Consider the following 17,653-nt stretch of genomic DNA (forward strand, 5'->3'; position numbering starts at 1 on the left):
GACCTGGAGTTCTCTCAATTGGTGCTGCAGAGTCATCCGCACTCTCCCGCCCGTTTGGGAGCTTTGGTATAATCCCCATGGTCCTTACGGAGTCCCCAGCATCCACTTATGACGTTAGAGAAAATAAGAATTTACTTACCGATAATTCTATTTCTCGTAGTCCGTAGTGGATGCTGGGCGCCCATCCCAAGTGCGGATTGTCTGCAATACTGGTACATAGTTATTGTTACCAAAAAATCGGGTTATTGCTGTAGTGAGCCATCTTTTCTAGAGGCTCCTCTGTTATCATGCTGTTAACTGGGTTCAGATCACAAGTTGTACGGTGTGATTGGTGTGGCTGGTATGAGTCTTACCCGGGATTCAAAATCCTTCCTTATTGTGTACGCTCGTCCGGGCACAGTATCCTAACTGAGGCTTGGAGGGGGGTCATAGGGGGAGGAGCCAGTGCACACCAGATAGTCCTAAAGCTTTCTTTAGATGTGCCCAGTCTCCTGCGGAGCCGCTATTCCCCATGGTCCTTACGGAGTCCCCAGCATCCACTACGGACTACGAGAAATAGAATTATCGGTAAGTAAATTCTTATTTTCTAGCATTGGTCCGATGGACCATAAAATCAATGTATTATAAAACTTTGCAGATAAAATTTCACATATAAAATGCGTAGCAAGTAAAGACAATGGCAACCTTAAATATGTGGCCACGCTGTATGTCCCTTAACTAATGTTTATTAGTACGTTGTTCATAGGTATTTCAAGTCTTAAAGTCTCGTACCGCAGAGCCAGCAGGTGGTAGATATTGCAGGGTACCCGGGTATACCTTGCAAAGGCTCCTTAGACCTGTACCCAATGCGTCAGGTGTGCGCTGGTGGTGCAGGAAAAGGCACTGGCAGGTATAGCCGACGCGTTTCGGGATAACGTGTCCCTTCTTCAAGGCTGTATACCTGTCATGTGCCATGTCAGTACATTTATGGGTCTCTCCTGATTGATTTGCCGCTCACTTCTGGTCGCGGTCACCCGAAACCAGAAGTAGCGTGGTGACTTCCGGTTTTGCGGTTCCTTGGTTGGCGAGGAAGCGCATCTGGTTAGCCGTTCAATGACTTCCGTTCCTGATGGCCGGTAGTAATGTAGGGATCCTCACTTTTTAGTTTCCTGGTTGGCATAATGACGTATGGTTGGCAGATGAAGACTGTGGCCATGTTGTTTACATGGAAAATTGTAAGCGGAGTCCATCTTGTTCATGATGCACGAGTTGTCCTCAAATAAAAAGAATATCTTATTGGTGTATGATAATGATGATAATATTTTATTGGTGTATTTATAGATTTATATATATCATATCCTAGTGCACGTGTGACCAGCGCCAGAAAGAGTGAACACCATTTTCTTGCATAAATATTATTCTGGCTCATTTAGGGTAGTCAGACCGATCACTCAGCCGGCAGCTCCTAGAGTCATCATGCGCAGGATCAGCACACCTAACCACATTGTACGATTGGGAATAGTAACCGGTGCCAAGCGCAGTGAGGCACCTTGCCGCAGTTCGCTCGCCATGCAAGGGGAAGCAGTACACTAATTGGGGTTCCTGGTCATGTTATAGAAACAATGACACCAAAAACAGTTCAAAAATCCATGTTGACCTTTTCATATGTCAACCTGTCCTGTGTCGGCCATTTTCATGCGTCGACTATTTGTCCATGTCTACTAATAGTGGTTAATTTAATGACTGTCGACCTTGACATGGTCGACCATTCATACCAGAACCGTATACATCAGCACTCATGTTTTAATATGCTCCAGTAGTATGGCTACCACTACCAGGTAGCATACCTTGTCTTACTTTAATTATACTTTGTTTTCTTGTGTTCCGTGTCAGGGTGTTCCTAAATGAGGAGAAACATTGGTCAGCCTCCTAGTTTCATATACTTCAGTATTAGTCCTCCCTGCTCTGTTACCCCAGTTCCCAGTGCAATAAAAACTTGGAATCAGAGAGTTACTTTCTTACCTTTTTATCTAGCACTTAAGCTGGGTACTCACTTTTGCGATCACTCGGCTGATTGGGTAAATGCTCCAGATCAGCAGAGTGCTGTGTCACGAGCTTCACCACCTTTGAGCCCCCTGCGAGCCCCATACACACTGTGCTAGAAATAGCTCACTGTGTACGGGCTTTTATAGGATCGGGAGGTTGGGGTGACAAATGTTAAACAGCACATAAGAAGCCGTTTATTGGCTAACAGTCCTGCATACACCCTTATACAATCGTCTGCCTGTTCGCCAGATATTTGGTCATCAGGCCATTGATTGTATAGGTGTATACCCAGCTTTAATTGTACTTTAGCATTTTAAACCTCAGGAAGTTAAGTATATATGAAAAGTTCAAATTCGGTGTCTGGTGATATCTCATCTGCGGCCCGATCTTACAGAAATGAATGCCATTACTGTCCTGGAAACTGAAGATTTAGGCACTGTACTTGAGATATAATTAAAGCTTGTATCCAATAAATGATCTTGCATTACGTTGGAGTTATAGTAGCAGAACTCAGGCTACTTTGCTTATTTATCCTCTCAGCAAACATGAGCTTTTCCTTATAAAATTATCATATTGATTCTTCTAAAGTGACATTATTAGAGACATTTTGCTGAAACTGACTGTTTTCTAAGGTGAAATGGAAACTGATGAACCAGATGATGAATCTAGCCAGGATCAAGAGCTTCCTTCAGAGAACGAGAACAGCCAATCTGAAGACTCTGTTGGAGGAGATAATGACTCAGAAAATGGATTGTGCACTGAAGAAACCTGCAAAGGACAATCACTCACAGGGCAGAAAAAGCGCTTTTTTACATTCCAGTTTACCAATTTGGGTAATGCCGACATCAGTTATATCAAAGATGATACCCGATACATTAGATTTGACGATAGACAACTCAGGCTAGACGGTAAGGCTATTGTTTTTGTGGTATGCTTTATATAAAATAAAAATAGAAGGAAGTTCATCTTGACTTTTTTACTAAATAATTACAAGCTTTTAATGCTTTTAGATGTAACAGAGACATTTTTTTTTGGGGGGAGGGGGGGATTTTAGATTATTGAAATGTGCATCCTGAAGGTAGTGCAGTCTTTCCATAAAACATATTTATATGTCCAATAGTAACACATTTTTATCTTCTCCAAATGGTACTTCCGTAAAGTCCCATGGGGTACCTTTATTGACCCCTGTTTGATTGTTAGACTACAGTCCTCATGTAGTGTATTTATAACATTATTGTTGGACTACTTAGTGGTTTAGTTAAACTTTCTATTGGCTGATGTGTGCCATTGGTGCATACAATCACTTAAAACCAAACTTTCGTAAAAGAAGACACGGAGAAATAGATTTGGCAGAGAAACTGTTAGCAAATTTATATAAGGCATAATTATTATTCGTATTAGAGCTGTATTAAAAATGTATGGTAAGAAAGGACGGACAGAAATCGCCAGTCTGCAATGCTCAAACCACAACAACAAAACAAGCATTGCACGCGTAGATCGCCCAGTGTGCCCATATAACACCGGTACCATCACCAGTACCATAAATCAGACGGTGTTGACTTGACTACCCACCTGTCAGGTGGGGATACTGCCCCCCATCAGAGTGGTGCAGCTAACTTAGTCACAAGGAGAGCGCACCTGAAATCACCAATTGCACACGGAATGGTGAAACTGCCGTTCTTTCCCACCACAGCAAGGTTCTGTACAACAGCAACCGCAGCACCACCACCATACGAGCTAACACAAATAAATCTACAGTCCCAACACAGATCCTCAACACACAAACAATAAACCTTCCTTTGACAAATGCACCCCGTCTGCCCGGTATATATTTCTGCAATTGCACATACTGTACCTCTCAAGTGGGGAACTACGCCCCCTGTATTTGCTAACACAAACTTTGCTATAGCGCGGAAATTGCTACCATCCAAATCTATTCACCGAATATGCAGAACTCCGCAAATGCTGAAAATAGCAGTACCCATAGCGGTATGAAGGAAAGCCATTGCATACCTTTGGAGTCTAAACACCGTACCATGTCGGTTTTTGCAACCAACGGTGCTGTCACTGAGTCAATAACATTTGCCACCCAGAATACACGGGGTTGACCTATAATGCGAACGTACCCGGGGATCCCCACGTGGTACTAAGGAAAGGGAAGGAAAGGTATTAACATAACATTAATAATGTGTTTGAACATGGGCATGATGAGGATCTGCCAAAAGAAAATGTAACTATCTGCTTGCCATCTTGCTAAAGAGGCCTGTATAACATGAGACACAGAAGGGAAGGCATGAAGTGGGGTGGGGGGTGGATGGGTATCGGTCAACACAAGTGAACTCTGCTTGAAGTGAAATGCTGAAAAACCTGCTGAGGGACATTATAGGTCCAGATTGATCAAATTGGAGTGCCAAATTAGCCGAATCGGTACGTCAGTTCAGGTAAAAATATTCAAGTCACTCAAGACCCCCATTGCCAACAATGGCGAGTTGCTAGACCCGAGTAAGAAGGACAAGGAGGACAGACAAGACAAACGTAAACATGTCCAAAGCCAACAACGAATAAACATGACAGTTGCAAATTAAAGCAAATGTCTAATATGGCACTTGTAAATGGTTGGTTGATTTATACCAACCCCAGGCCTTGATTTCCGTAGTGGAGCAAACTGCCGTAGTTTGCAAAAAAGGCCGTGCCACACCTGAATGCATGTGTACCAGAATCCTTAGGTGAAAGGCAGATGCTTTCCACGCACCGCCTATTGACCACCTGCAATGGTACTTCGCAAATGGAGCCCCCTCTGAGAGTAGTTGACCCTACACGGGCCGCAGCAAGGGAAGGGGTCCTTGCCCCCTTAAGTAATTATAAAGCTTTTGGTGTGGTCGGGGAGGCCTTATAGCTTGGTATATAAGGACATACCTGCGACGTAGGCGCTGGATCTGTCCGCTACATACTGACTCGAAATAGAAGAAAGCATAGTGTGATGCCAACTCTTAACTGTTTGTTTGCAACCCTGATAATATGCTTCCCACTCCCTGCCATGCCTGGTGGGAGTAATGTAATGTTGTTGGCCTTAAACAAATGCTCTGCTAACCCTGTATGCTGGCACGATTACCTGCCCAACCTAAGGAGGGGGGGCTACACATGCCCACTTGGCCGGAGTGAGGTGACTGGAAAGAAAAACTGGCCCACTGGAAGCGTGACAGAGATACAGCTATCGTTCTAAAACCCCCGGCCCGTGACGTGCTATAAAGGTAATGTAACAATCGCAGGCCCGCAAGGCGAGTAGGGAAGTAGCGCGCTGCTAATTGATGGCATGCGCTACCCCCAGGTTATCGCATCTCCTAAGTATCTTGCGATAGCGCAACCTCTCCCCCCAGCTTATAAAGAGACTATACTAGGGAAACGGAACAAGAAGGAGCATACCATTTGTAAACACCCTTTCTCTGACTGGTGGCCCGGCCCAGCGCCCGCAAGCTGAAAGCATTCCCTGCCCCTAGGGATAACTTGCAGGCAAAGCTCAATGGGCCCAAAAGCGGTTGGGCATGCCGGGGATGGGGGTAATCCTGTGATTCCTTGTGCAATCCGCAACAGCTGCTTCTGTTTGTAAAATTTATACTTGGCCAGGTGACAAGGTCCCCTGTGGGTGTTCATTTCGCTACCCAAAATTGACAGGCAGGAAGATGAAATTTCAGATTTGTAAACCTGCAGTCTGTATTCCGGAGTGATCAACCAGCGGTTGCACAGGGAAAAAAGGGAAGCTGCACCTATTTGCATCAGTATACCCTTGTAGAACTGCCCCCTGTAATGCCATCATATAGACGGAATAATATGACTCTAAATGCCTCTGTCAAACGGAAATCTGATTCAACATCCACTTTAGCTATGAGGGCACCAGGGCCAAGAACACAGACCCCCCTTATGCCTCTTGAAATGACTGATATACCATCGAAGCATCTTCTGATGGTATGGGTCTTTACTGGCGATCCCGCTTGATAAAGTAGGTGCTAAATGAGCCGACATATACCTGGGGTTTATGTTTTGGCTCTGCTCCCCCTGGTGACAACCTATCTGAGAAACTGTCTGTCTGCAAAAAAAAAAGGGGGGGGGGGTTCGCTATCGTGCACCCAGCTTGACTCCTGCTGCCACTTTATGTCTCACCACCTGGACAACTTGCACGCGACACTCAGGTTCCGGGGCATTGTCCTCATACAAACAGTAGGTTGAAACCTGCAGGCCTTACTTGGAACCTGCGGGCATGGCTTATGCGTGTTGTGAGAAGGAAACTGTATGCCAAGTACGAGATGAAGGTACCTGATAAACATTATGTGTTAATATGGGTGCGTTTGGAGAGAACAAGCTACAAAAATTGCCAAAGGGCCGTCGGCTACTTATCCTATGACTTGAATGCTCATACTCAAATGTCCCTCTTCGCCCTGGCTTTGAAGGATTTATTTATTCTTTGTGTTGGAGACCCACGGTTATGCGTAATCGTCTTTATGGATTTTTGTCCGTCAAACCTCCCTACAACACAACATACTGAAGCATTCTCGCATTGCACCCCTGCTAAATCGGTGCCGTTCTTCTGCTTCCTCCTATGCCTACATGCGCGGTGACCCTGACTAGAGCACGCGTTTAGCGTACCTGGTCGCTCATTTTCGCTCCTTATTCGCACTGTCAGCATGTGACCCAAAATACGACAGAGCAAAAGGGCCAGGGGCTTGTCCCCGAAAGAGACCCACTTGCTGTTTTGGGTGCTTTGTTTTGGGTGTAAATGCGCCCTCCATCAGCGTCCACGTTCCGCTACCCGTCTTCCCATGGCTGGAACCTGAAAAAGACGGAAACACATCCTCCTCGACCTGTATGTCCTAGTGTATTAAAGAAGCATTTGCGCAGTCCGCTGGAGATGTAGCCACCGTCTATATTGTTTGCTGTCTTAAAGCAGTAGCATGACCCTCTAAACCACTGATTGCTGATCCAAAAACAGACCAAAACAAAACAGTGATGGGGGTATGTTAAGGCAGCTAAACTGATGCGGGGTATGTCTGACTGGATGTAAGTCAGCGCCGATGTAGATAAAACCAGGGGTATGTACTGCATGCCGCATCCCCACCGGGCTTAAAGGGCTAAACGGAGTACCCGGGGGAAACCTACGCAAGCACAAGGAGAACATACAAACTCCACACCGTTGGCGCCATGGTGGGAATCAAACCATTGACCTCAGTGATGTGAGGCAGTAATGCTTACCACTACACCATTTGTGCTGCGTGATTATCAGTGAGGGCAGGGCTGCATATGACAAAGGTCGTGACATGATGTGAGGAGGGGAATGGAGGCAGTAGAAAACCACAGACTGTGAGGTATATGGTGTGAGGAGCAGCGTACTTCAGCAGTGCAGAACATATCAGGAGATTCCCTCTTCTAGGAAGGCACATTATATACTGTTGTACGGGTGGTATTCAGTATGCCGGCTGTTGGGTTCCCGGCGCTCAGTATACCGGCGCCGGAATCCTGACACACGGCATACAAACAACTACTCTCCCTCTTGGGGGTCCACGACCCCCCTGGCGGGAGAGTAAATAGCGTGGTGCGCATAGCCCGCCACCGTGCCCACAGTGTGGCGAGGGCAGCGAGCCCGCCAGGAGCTCATTTGAGCTCGCTCAGCTGCCAGCAGTCGGGATTCCGGCACCGGCATAACATACTACACCCCTGTTGTACCCATGCCCTAATATACACACCCAGTAATGTTATCCCTACAGGCAACATATATAGCGTGAGGAGCAGGGTGCAGCGCTTGTGGCAGCAATAAAATGGTCTGCTGCTTCTGGGGTGGGGGTTCACCTTGTGTCCTATTCTGCTTGCTGCCATGTCGCTGGTCCCAGCTCTTATTGACTCCTGAAATTCTGAAACATGCCACGCCTCCCTGGGCCTAACTGGAGGGCAGCTTGCTGCTGCAATAAATGGGCTACAGCTAGTGGGGGATCCCCCCGCGTCCTTCGTGCTTGCTGCAGTGGGACTGACCTTTGTTCCTGAATGAAGCTGCGTTGCATTGCTTGGTGCTGCAGCAAGGGCCTTGTTGATTTGCTGCACCAGGGCCGGAGCCAAAGCTAGTAACAAAATGGTTTAGTTGGTCCGCACCTGGGGAGCCACCGCCGTCTGGAGTAACGGGTGAAATTGCTGCAGCAGCGGGAGCTAAAGCTGACAAAAACTGTTGCTAACACACTGAAAGCAGATAAAGCTGCCGCTATGGCAGTGGCCTGTTATTTTATGCTGGCATGTGGACTAGGCCCAGCCGTTGTTATTTATACCATATACTCTAAGTCAAAACATAGCATTATAAATAAAATGTGTAGAATGCAAGGGTATAAGGTTATAAAGGTATAAATAACGAAGAGGTGATAACCATTTGCAGCAATGTGCACTCGTAACCTGCACTCAATCTAAGAGGCAAAGGCACCCCCACCATGTAGAGTAAAATGCACGGTAAAGATAGAGAAGTATAAAGATATCAGGGCAAAAAGGCACTATGTGCATTCACCCCGAGATACTAAGAAAGGGATTGGTATTGGAAGTGACGAAAAAGCAACAAAAGTATAAACAGCATAATAAACATACTGTATAAACAAAATATGAATGAAAAAGGGGTTTGGAGCAAATTTTCAGCAATGCACTCAGCCACTAATGGCTGAGGCCCTAAACAGCGTACAAACAAAGAGAAGGAGGGGGAGTGCTCAGATTACAATGGTAATGGAAGTGAAGAAAACAGCAAAAGTATAATTAGCATAATAAAACGTGACCATAATATAAACGAAAAAGGGGGTTAGAGCTCATTTCCCGCAGTGCCCTCAGCCACTAATGACTGAGGTCCGAACAGAGCTAAAAAACACTTGTCCTGGGATTTAAACCAATGGCCTCACCATAACTGTGCAGGGAACTTTTCCACTAGGCCACTGTGCCTGCACATGTGAACACGCATTCGCAATTTGGGAATTGAACCCGGGACTCTAAGCAAGGGAAGCGGCATACTTCACCACTCGGACACGTCGCGAGTTTTTGTGATACAGGTTCAGTCTCCTATATCCTAAATGCTTGTGATCAGAATTATTTAGTATTTCGGATTTTTCCGGATTTTTTATTATATGCATACCGTAATGAGGTACATATGGAGCCACGCTAGTTGTGACTAGGCGCGCCCGCCTGGGCGCACCTAGTCACTGTGAGCGACTCCATCTGGACGGGCATGCGCGCGGACGGATTGCCTAGTCATGCCGGGAGTGCACGCCTGCGACTAGGCAGGCATGAATAAGAAAGGCTCCATCTGTATCTTAAGGGATGGAACTCAAGTCTAAGACAAAATGCATTTATGTTTCCTAAACAACATATACACACAGCCTGAAGGTAATTTTATACAATATTTTTTTTAAAATGTGTGCACTGAACCATCAGAAAGCAAAGGTTTCACTGTTTTAGTCGACCCTCAAAAAGAATTTGGGATTTCTGAATATTTTGCATATCTGATTTTTGGATACAGGAGACTTACCTGTACATCCTTGTACACCTTTGTCTACTTTGCATTTGTTGTCTGCTGTAAATAAAAAAAAATAAAAAATTAATTGTTAATGTAAAACTATAATGTATTCTTTTATGGCTCAGAAAGCTCCTACCTTGCCTTGGATTGGGATCCCAAAATGAAGAAAAAATATTTTGATGAAAATGCAGCAGAGGTAAGAAATTGTAAGATTGTAGACTTATACTGTATGATAACTGTGTATACTGAATTTAGATTTTTTTTTGTTAGGTTTTATTTTTTCTTCTGACCTAGGAACAATTTGGACTGCTTTTTCTTTCAAGAATTTGAGTCAAAGGAATTGAGCATAAATTAGTTCATTGCTATTAACTAAATCAAGTGATTTTAAAGGGACAGGATTGTTAATTAGTGTAATGGGGGGAGCATTGTTTCCACCAATTATTTCCCATTCTTCAGTTGTATCAGTCAGTCCCTGCCATAAGTAGCATTTGTATCTTTCAGGCAAGTCAGGATACAAACCCTATAAAGATAGGATAGCATAATTTTTCTTTTTTTTGGGCCTTTTCTATATAACACAGAATGAAGCTTTCTTACTAATGGAGGAACGTTTTTGATTCAGAGGATTTAAAAATGCAATACTACTTCTGGTGAATTAAAAATGTCATTTGAGACATTTTTTTTAATAATCATTGGTAGACTAGATATAATGTGTTAACGAGCAAGAACTTTCAATAATTTATACAGGTTGAGTATCCCTTATCCAAAATGCTTGGGACCAGAGGTATTTTGGATGTGGGATTTTTCCGTATTTTGGAATAATTGCATACCATAATGAGATATCATGGTGATGGGACCTAAATCTAAGCACAGAATGCATTTGTTACATATACACCTTATACACACAGCCGGAAAGGTAATTTTAGCCAATATTTTTTGTAACTTTGTGCATTGAACAAAGTGTATCTACATTCACACAATTCATTTATGTTTCATATACACCTTATACACATAGCCTGAAGGTCATTTAATACAATATTTTTAATAACTGTGTGTATTAAACAAAGTTTGTGTACATTGAGCCATCAAAAAACAAAGGTTTCACTATCTCACTCTCATGCAAAAAAGTCTGTATTTAAGAATATTCCGTATTTCGGAATATTTGGATATGGGATACTCAACCTGTACAATGCTCCAGATTTGACAGTTATGAGAAGTCAAACATGTACAAATGAATATATAGTAGAATGAATATAAAATAAATTATACAGGTTAAGATGTTTCTATAGCGTGTTTAATACTATTTTTATATTTCTCTAACGTCCTAGGGGATACTGGGATGGTCTTAGGGTATAGATGGGTCCACTGGAGCCTTGGCACTTTAAAAAAAATCTTCAGAGTGTGCTGGCTCTTCCCCTCTATGCCTCCACCTACAGACTCAGTTTAGAAAAATGTGCCCAAGGAGCCGGGTGCATTCTCTGGTGCTTCAGGAGGAGTTTTCTTAATTTTTTTTGTTTTGTTATTCTCAGGCAGGTTTGGTTGGCAACAGCCTGCCTGCATCATGGGACACTCCACAGAACTAGTGCACGGTACCAGGGATGTATAGAAGGGAGGGGAAAAAAAATGTGTATATATATATATATATATATATATATATATATATATATATTAGTGTTTGTATTCGGCACTCATGAAGTAAAAATCACAGTCAGCGTGCCAGGTGCCCTCTAAATCAACTTTGCAGGTTGAAGATATAAGCACAATGAAGCGGCAGTCCAGAACTTAATTCAAATAAACGGGTCCAGTCTCCCGATTTTGATGTGCAACATTTCGGTTTTAATCACAAACCTTCGTCAGGTATATACATACAACAGAAAAAAGTCTTACCTACAGTATATAACAAATGAAATCACCAGGTGCAGTGCAGTCCAGGAAGCCCCAGAGTTAGACTTCCGCTGATGTCATGCAGCATGGACTAATTACGTAACAAGAGAGTGTTAACCCTTCACCACACTACAGACATGGAAATGAATGAATGACGTTTAATATTCAAACGATACTTTGTAAATACAATGATCATCCACAGGATAAAATGCAACAAGTTATATCAAAGATTATATATGAGTATAGCAATCAGGGCGATTATACATCACCACATCACAATTGACTTAAATGGTTAACCTGGGGGAATCAATTAGATCAATGATTGAAAACAACATGTAGTAATGAAGAAAAACATCACAGAAAACTGCTGTAAGAAAGTGTTTCATTTAACCCCTTAGGTGTTACAGTGTTGAGTCTGTCAATCCACTGTGCTTCCCTTTGTAGCAGGAGCCTAGTTCTGTCACCACATCTCCTGCTTTCCGGGACCATGTCTATCATTTTGTATTTTAACGAAGACAGTGTGTCCTCGTAACTTAAAATGTTTAGAAACAGGTTGTTCGGCTGGTTTGCCTTCAAGCGCGGATTTAATAGCGCTCCTGTGTTGGGCCATGCGTACTTAAAATGTGCATGTGGTCTTCCCTATATAGTATAATCCACAGGGGCAAATGATACAATACACCACATAGCGTGAGGTTCATGTGAAACAATGTTGCAGTTTGATTCGTTTGCCAGAATGCGGATGTACTATAGTGTCTCCTGTTTCTAAGTATGTGCAAGTGGTACACCCTAAACATTTATAATTACCCGTTTTTTTGGTAAGAAAATGTTGGGGTGCCTGGGAGTCCAAATCAGAAATGTTACTGTGCACAATCTTGTCACGAATACTTCGTCCTCGTTTATAACAAGGCATTATCCGTTTCTTGGATAAAGATGGTAGGTCAGGGTCAGTTTGAACAATAGGCCAAATACCCTTCGCCTTTGACATTAATCTAGTACTGGCAGTTGTATACTGATTCACATAAATCATAGTATTTGTCATGTGGCTCTGACTAGAAATGTCTGGTTTTTTAACCTTCGGCGCAGCGAGCGCCTTAAGCCTAGCACTGGTCAGTGCATTGTTGGAATATCCCCTTTCTAGGAACTTAGTGGTCATAATATCAAGCTGCTTACATTCATCATCAAAATTACTACAGGTGCGATGTACTCTCAAGAACTGAGAGTACGGTAGACCCTTTTTAAGTGGAGCAGGATGATGGCTTGAAGCTAATAATAAATTGTTACAGTCAGTAGGCTTAGTGTAAAGAGAGGTACTTAGCACCTCACCATCTCGACTCACAAGTACATCAAGAAAATGTATATCTTTCTCCTGAATATCAAAAGTGAATTTGATATGGTTATCTTGGGTATTAATGTCAGCCATCATGCTCAAAAACTCACACCTCGTGCCTCGCCAAAGGAGGAACACGTCATCTATGTACCTGGTGTAGAAAATGATTTTGCTTGCATATTCAGGTTTACCAAAGAACAGATCATGTTCAACTTTGAACATAAAGGCATTGGCATAGGCCGGTGCGACCGGAGACCCCATGGCACAGCCAAGAGTGTGTAAGTAATATTCCTTGTTGAATAGGAAGTAGTTACGTGTGAGAACGAATTGTAGTAATTTCACAAACAGAGATTTATCTGGACCATTGTACAGTGTATTGTTACTAATCAAGCTCTCAACAGCTGTAATACCACGGCTGTGTGGAATGTTAGTGTATAAACTTATAACGTCAGCTGTACACAACCATGTCTCTGAAGTAATAGGGTCAAGATTACGCAGTTTTCACAAAAAAGTGGACGTGTCCTTCAAATATGTCTGCTCATTCTGAATCACTGGTAGCAGGTAATGGTCTAAGTATCTTGCTACCTGGTAAAATATGGAATTACAAGCAAAAACAATTGGACGTCCCGGAGATTTCGTCCGGTTTTTGTGCAATTTGGCAGGGTATATATCACAGGGATTGTTGGTTCAGGGATCCTTAATGCCTCCATAGTTGAGGCATCAATGATTCCCTCATCAACTGCATACCTCAAACAGTCATTCAGTTCATGTTTATATAAATCAGTAGGATCTCTGTTTAATTTCTGATAAACAGCTGTATCTGATAGCTGTGCAGTAGCCTCAGCAAGATAGTCTTGTAAGTCCTGTTCAACTATCCCTCCGCCTTTATCAGCCGGACAGATAGTGATATCAGTTCTTGTAGAGAGTGACTTCAATGCAGAACGTTCAGCTGCAGAAAGGTTGTTAACCTTACCGCCGACATCAATAGTTGTGGACTCGATTTCTTTCGTCATGGTGCGTGAAAAGGCACGAATTGTGGAATGATTAAATAAATCGAGTCTACGACTATTGATGTCTGAGGTAAGATTAACAACCTTTCTGCAGCTGAACGTTCTGCATTGAAGTCACTCTCTACAAGAACTGATATCACTATCCGTCCGGCTGATAAAGGCGGAGGGATAGTTATACAGGACTTGCAAGAAATGGTCAACAAATCAGGCTTAAGAACAAACTCTAAGTACTATCCATTGGAGTCAAAAAGTAGTCAGATAGACATGTTTTATGAACTGGTTAAGAAAGACCTTTGTGAAGACACAGACCAGATTAAAACAAAAGAGAACCTCACCAACTTTGAAAAAAATGCACTAAAGAAATTGAAAAACGACCCCACGATTATTTTAAAACCTGCTGATAAAGGGGGCGGTCTGGTGGTAAAGAATAGGAAGGACTATGAGGAGGAGGCATATAGACTATTAAGTGATGGGAATTCCTGTAGGAGACTGGATAAGGATCCCACAGAACTCTTCGTATCAGACCTCAGGAGTATTTTAATAGAAGGCCTAAGAGCAGGTCATATTAATAAGGATGAATATCAGTACATGATTACTAATAATCCAATCATCCCTATCTTTTATTTTCTCCCGAAAATACATAAAAGCCTCACTAAACCACCCGGCCGCCCCATTGTTGCTGGCATTGACTCTGTTACGGCAAATATTTCAGAGTAAGTCGAAGTCTTTCTCCATAAATATGTCGTAGAATTGGAATCCTATGTCAAGGATACAACAGCAATATTGAATGATCTGAAGAATATAGAATGGGAGGACGATTTCCTATGGGTGACCATAGATGTTCAGTCGTTATATACATCTATAGAACATGGTAAAGGAATTGAATCGTGCAGGAAATTTCTACAACATGACCCAAGTTTAGAAGAAGGACATAAGGATTTTATCTGCCTTTTAATTAAATTTATCCTTACAATTATTTTAAATTTCTTAATGAGTTTTATCTGCAGGTCTGTGGGACCGCAATGGGTACAATTTTTGCGCCCAGCTTCGCCAATTTACATATGGGGTGCTGGGAGAGATATCGGGTATATACAAGTGAGTTGTACCAACCCAACATCATCGCATACCAGAGGTATATAGATGATATCCTGCTGATTTGGAGAGGAGGTGAGGACTCTTTCCTGGACTTTTTCAATTTTATCTCTGAGAATGATTTTAATTTAACTTTTACATATAAAATACACAAGACGGAAATTGAATATCTGGACCTAGTTCTTACAACGGAAGGCAAGAATATAGTGACCAAGAACTACATAAAGGCAGTGGACAAAAACAGCTATCTCCATTTTAATAGTGGACACTTGAAAAAGTGGAAAACGAACATTCCCTATTCACAATTCTGCAGATTAAAGAGGAATTGCACAAAAGATGAGGATTTCCAAACACAACTGGACACCTACTTCGAAAGGTTCAAAGAAAGGGGATACCCTCAAAGAATAATCGACACGGCAAGGGAGAAAACGAACCATACGAAAAGAGAAGACCTCCTGAGATCAAGAGTCAGAGAAGAAGGGGAACACCAATTAAACTTTATTACCACCTTCAATGCCGGAGAGAAAAGAATAGAGGGAGCCCTAAAAAAACACTGGCACATTCTTAAGATGGACAGAATCCTGAACCCCATCTTGCCGGAACGACCCAGAACCATCTATAGGAAAGCGAAGAATTTGAAAGACCTTCTAGCACCCAGTTTATTAAGACCTATATCTTCGGAACCCACCAACTCCTGGATCAAATCAAAAGGATTTTACAAGTGCAGTCATTGCTGCATTTGTAAATTTGCGCACAAAGATGGCAAGAAATTCACCACCTCGAACAGTTTGAAACATTTACTATTAAAGACCTTATCAACTGTTCAACAAACTATGTTGTATACTGCTTAGAATGTACTTGCGGATTAAAATACATAGGCAAGACAAAGAGAACTCTCCGCCTCAGGATACAAGAACATGAGAGCAATCAAAAATAAGATGGATAACCATTCAGTGCCGAAACATTTTAATAAAGTCCATAATTCGAACCCGGATCAAATGACCTTTAAGGCCATCGAGCATGTGGTGTTAGGACCCAGGGGCGGTGATCGAGATAAGAAACTAGCGCAAAGAGAAATGTTTTGGATACAAACACTTGGGACATTAATCCCTGAAGGTCTTAATGAACACTATGAACTGACTCCTTTCCTTTAGTATACCTCTTTTTATCCCACGCGTACTTGTATTATATATTTTATATTTTTTTATATTGCATATAATATTTATATCAATTGTGTGTGGGATATTTTTATTTTTATGTTATTTTTATCTTATCCCTCCTTATTCCTCAATGTGCTCTATGTTCTGATACCACATTATGTAGCTGTCATATGTGGATTAAATATTGGAGCAAGAGAGCACACCCTTCTTATTAACAACTTTGGTGCTTATTTATTTATTTATCTTTTAAATGTAATTTATATGTATAAAATGTTGCACTTTACATATGTGTCTCTATATAGGTGTATACACTATATATATATATTCCATATTTATGTATGCATTACTCAATATGTACACCCTTTATGTTTTAATTCTATATGCTGTGTTGATGGACTATAGACAATTTAATAGCACAGCCATCAACCATAAGAAAAATTATTAACGTTCAGTAACAACTTGTAATGTATCACCCTGGACGTGCTATCCCTATGAATGGCCTCCCATGCACTCAAAAGCACCTTACTAACTATATCTATTTAAATATGAAGTGGATTTTCTATGTGTAACATAGGCTGCTGTCTGCGCGATCGAGAATAAAAGACGCGCATGCGCAGTCATGTACCCGGCTGTGTAGTTCAGTGTACCACAGCTGTCCTCTCGCGCGATCTCGGAGATCTCGCGCATGCGCGGCATGGCGCATCCACGCCACGAACGACCGCGAGTCCCCCTCCGTGATGGACACATGATCCATACACTAGTTTATAAGGTATGCGAGTGCAGGGTGGACCACTACTGACCCCTGAGGAAGTCCCACAACGGCAAAAATGGACGATACGCGTTGGGCACCTACCGGACACTTACCGGCTCCCCGCTCTCTATATGAGAAACAACAGATAAGCATAATGTTTATTTAAAAATTGTACGAGTCCATCTATTTGTTTTTCTTGTCATCTATGCATTTTTTATTATTAAAAATCTTCTTTTAAACAATACTACACTATCAGAGATTCTCTCTTTCCCATATGGGAGCTTTGTTTTGATCTTTAAGGCATCCCAATATTGCTGATTGAACGAGGGAAATACCTAACTGAGTGCAGTATCAATGTGAGTGCTGTGTTTTAACTTGTCTAAATCTTGCTCACTAAATATTGGTGTTGCACCTACAGAAAGTGGTAAATAAGCACATTACCTATAGTGGGTAAGCACAATAGGCATGAATCTATTTAATGCTCTTATATTTTAGCACTCTAGCACTTTATACTGCACAGAGCCACTTAATTGCGAATATTGCACATATCAGCACCTAATCACTTTCAAGAGCAAAGTTACTGAAACGTGTGTATATATATATATATATATATATATATATGTTTTTTACACGTCCCTGTATAAACTCTACACCAATGCCGAGACGAGTCTAAGAGGAGAAGGAATACGAGTGATCCTGCGTTTAAAGACACTGTGTATAAGATGCTTGACCCTCTTACGTCCGGTACGCACATTTGAATGTTATCTGAGGATATTGTGATTGAATTACTTGTTTTTAACACTGAAGGCGCGACTGATTTACTACTAGAACATATATATATATATATATATATATGTATATATATAGTGTGTGCGCCTTGTG

The 17,653-nt window shown here is 42.1% G+C and overlaps 1 protein-coding gene across 6 annotated transcripts in view; it reads left to right on the forward strand.

Annotated features, from left to right (window-relative positions):
- USP15 (ubiquitin specific peptidase 15) overlaps positions 1 to 17,653 on the forward strand; it is a 258,720-nt gene that overhangs the window by 216,395 nt on the left and 24,672 nt on the right. For all 6 annotated transcript variants that reach the window (XM_063927377.1, XM_063927378.1, XM_063927379.1 and 3 more), the window contains 2 exons: positions 2,658 to 2,933; positions 9,676 to 9,746. In XM_063927377.1, the coding sequence (XP_063783447.1) occupies positions 2,658 to 2,933; positions 9,676 to 9,746 (347 nt within the window). The remainder of the gene's footprint in view (positions 1 to 2,657; positions 2,934 to 9,675; positions 9,747 to 17,653) is intronic.

This window comes from Pseudophryne corroboree, chromosome 6, assembly GCF_028390025.1.
Source record: "Pseudophryne corroboree isolate aPseCor3 chromosome 6, aPseCor3.hap2, whole genome shotgun sequence".
Taxonomy (NCBI): domain Eukaryota; kingdom Metazoa; phylum Chordata; class Amphibia; order Anura; family Myobatrachidae; genus Pseudophryne; species Pseudophryne corroboree.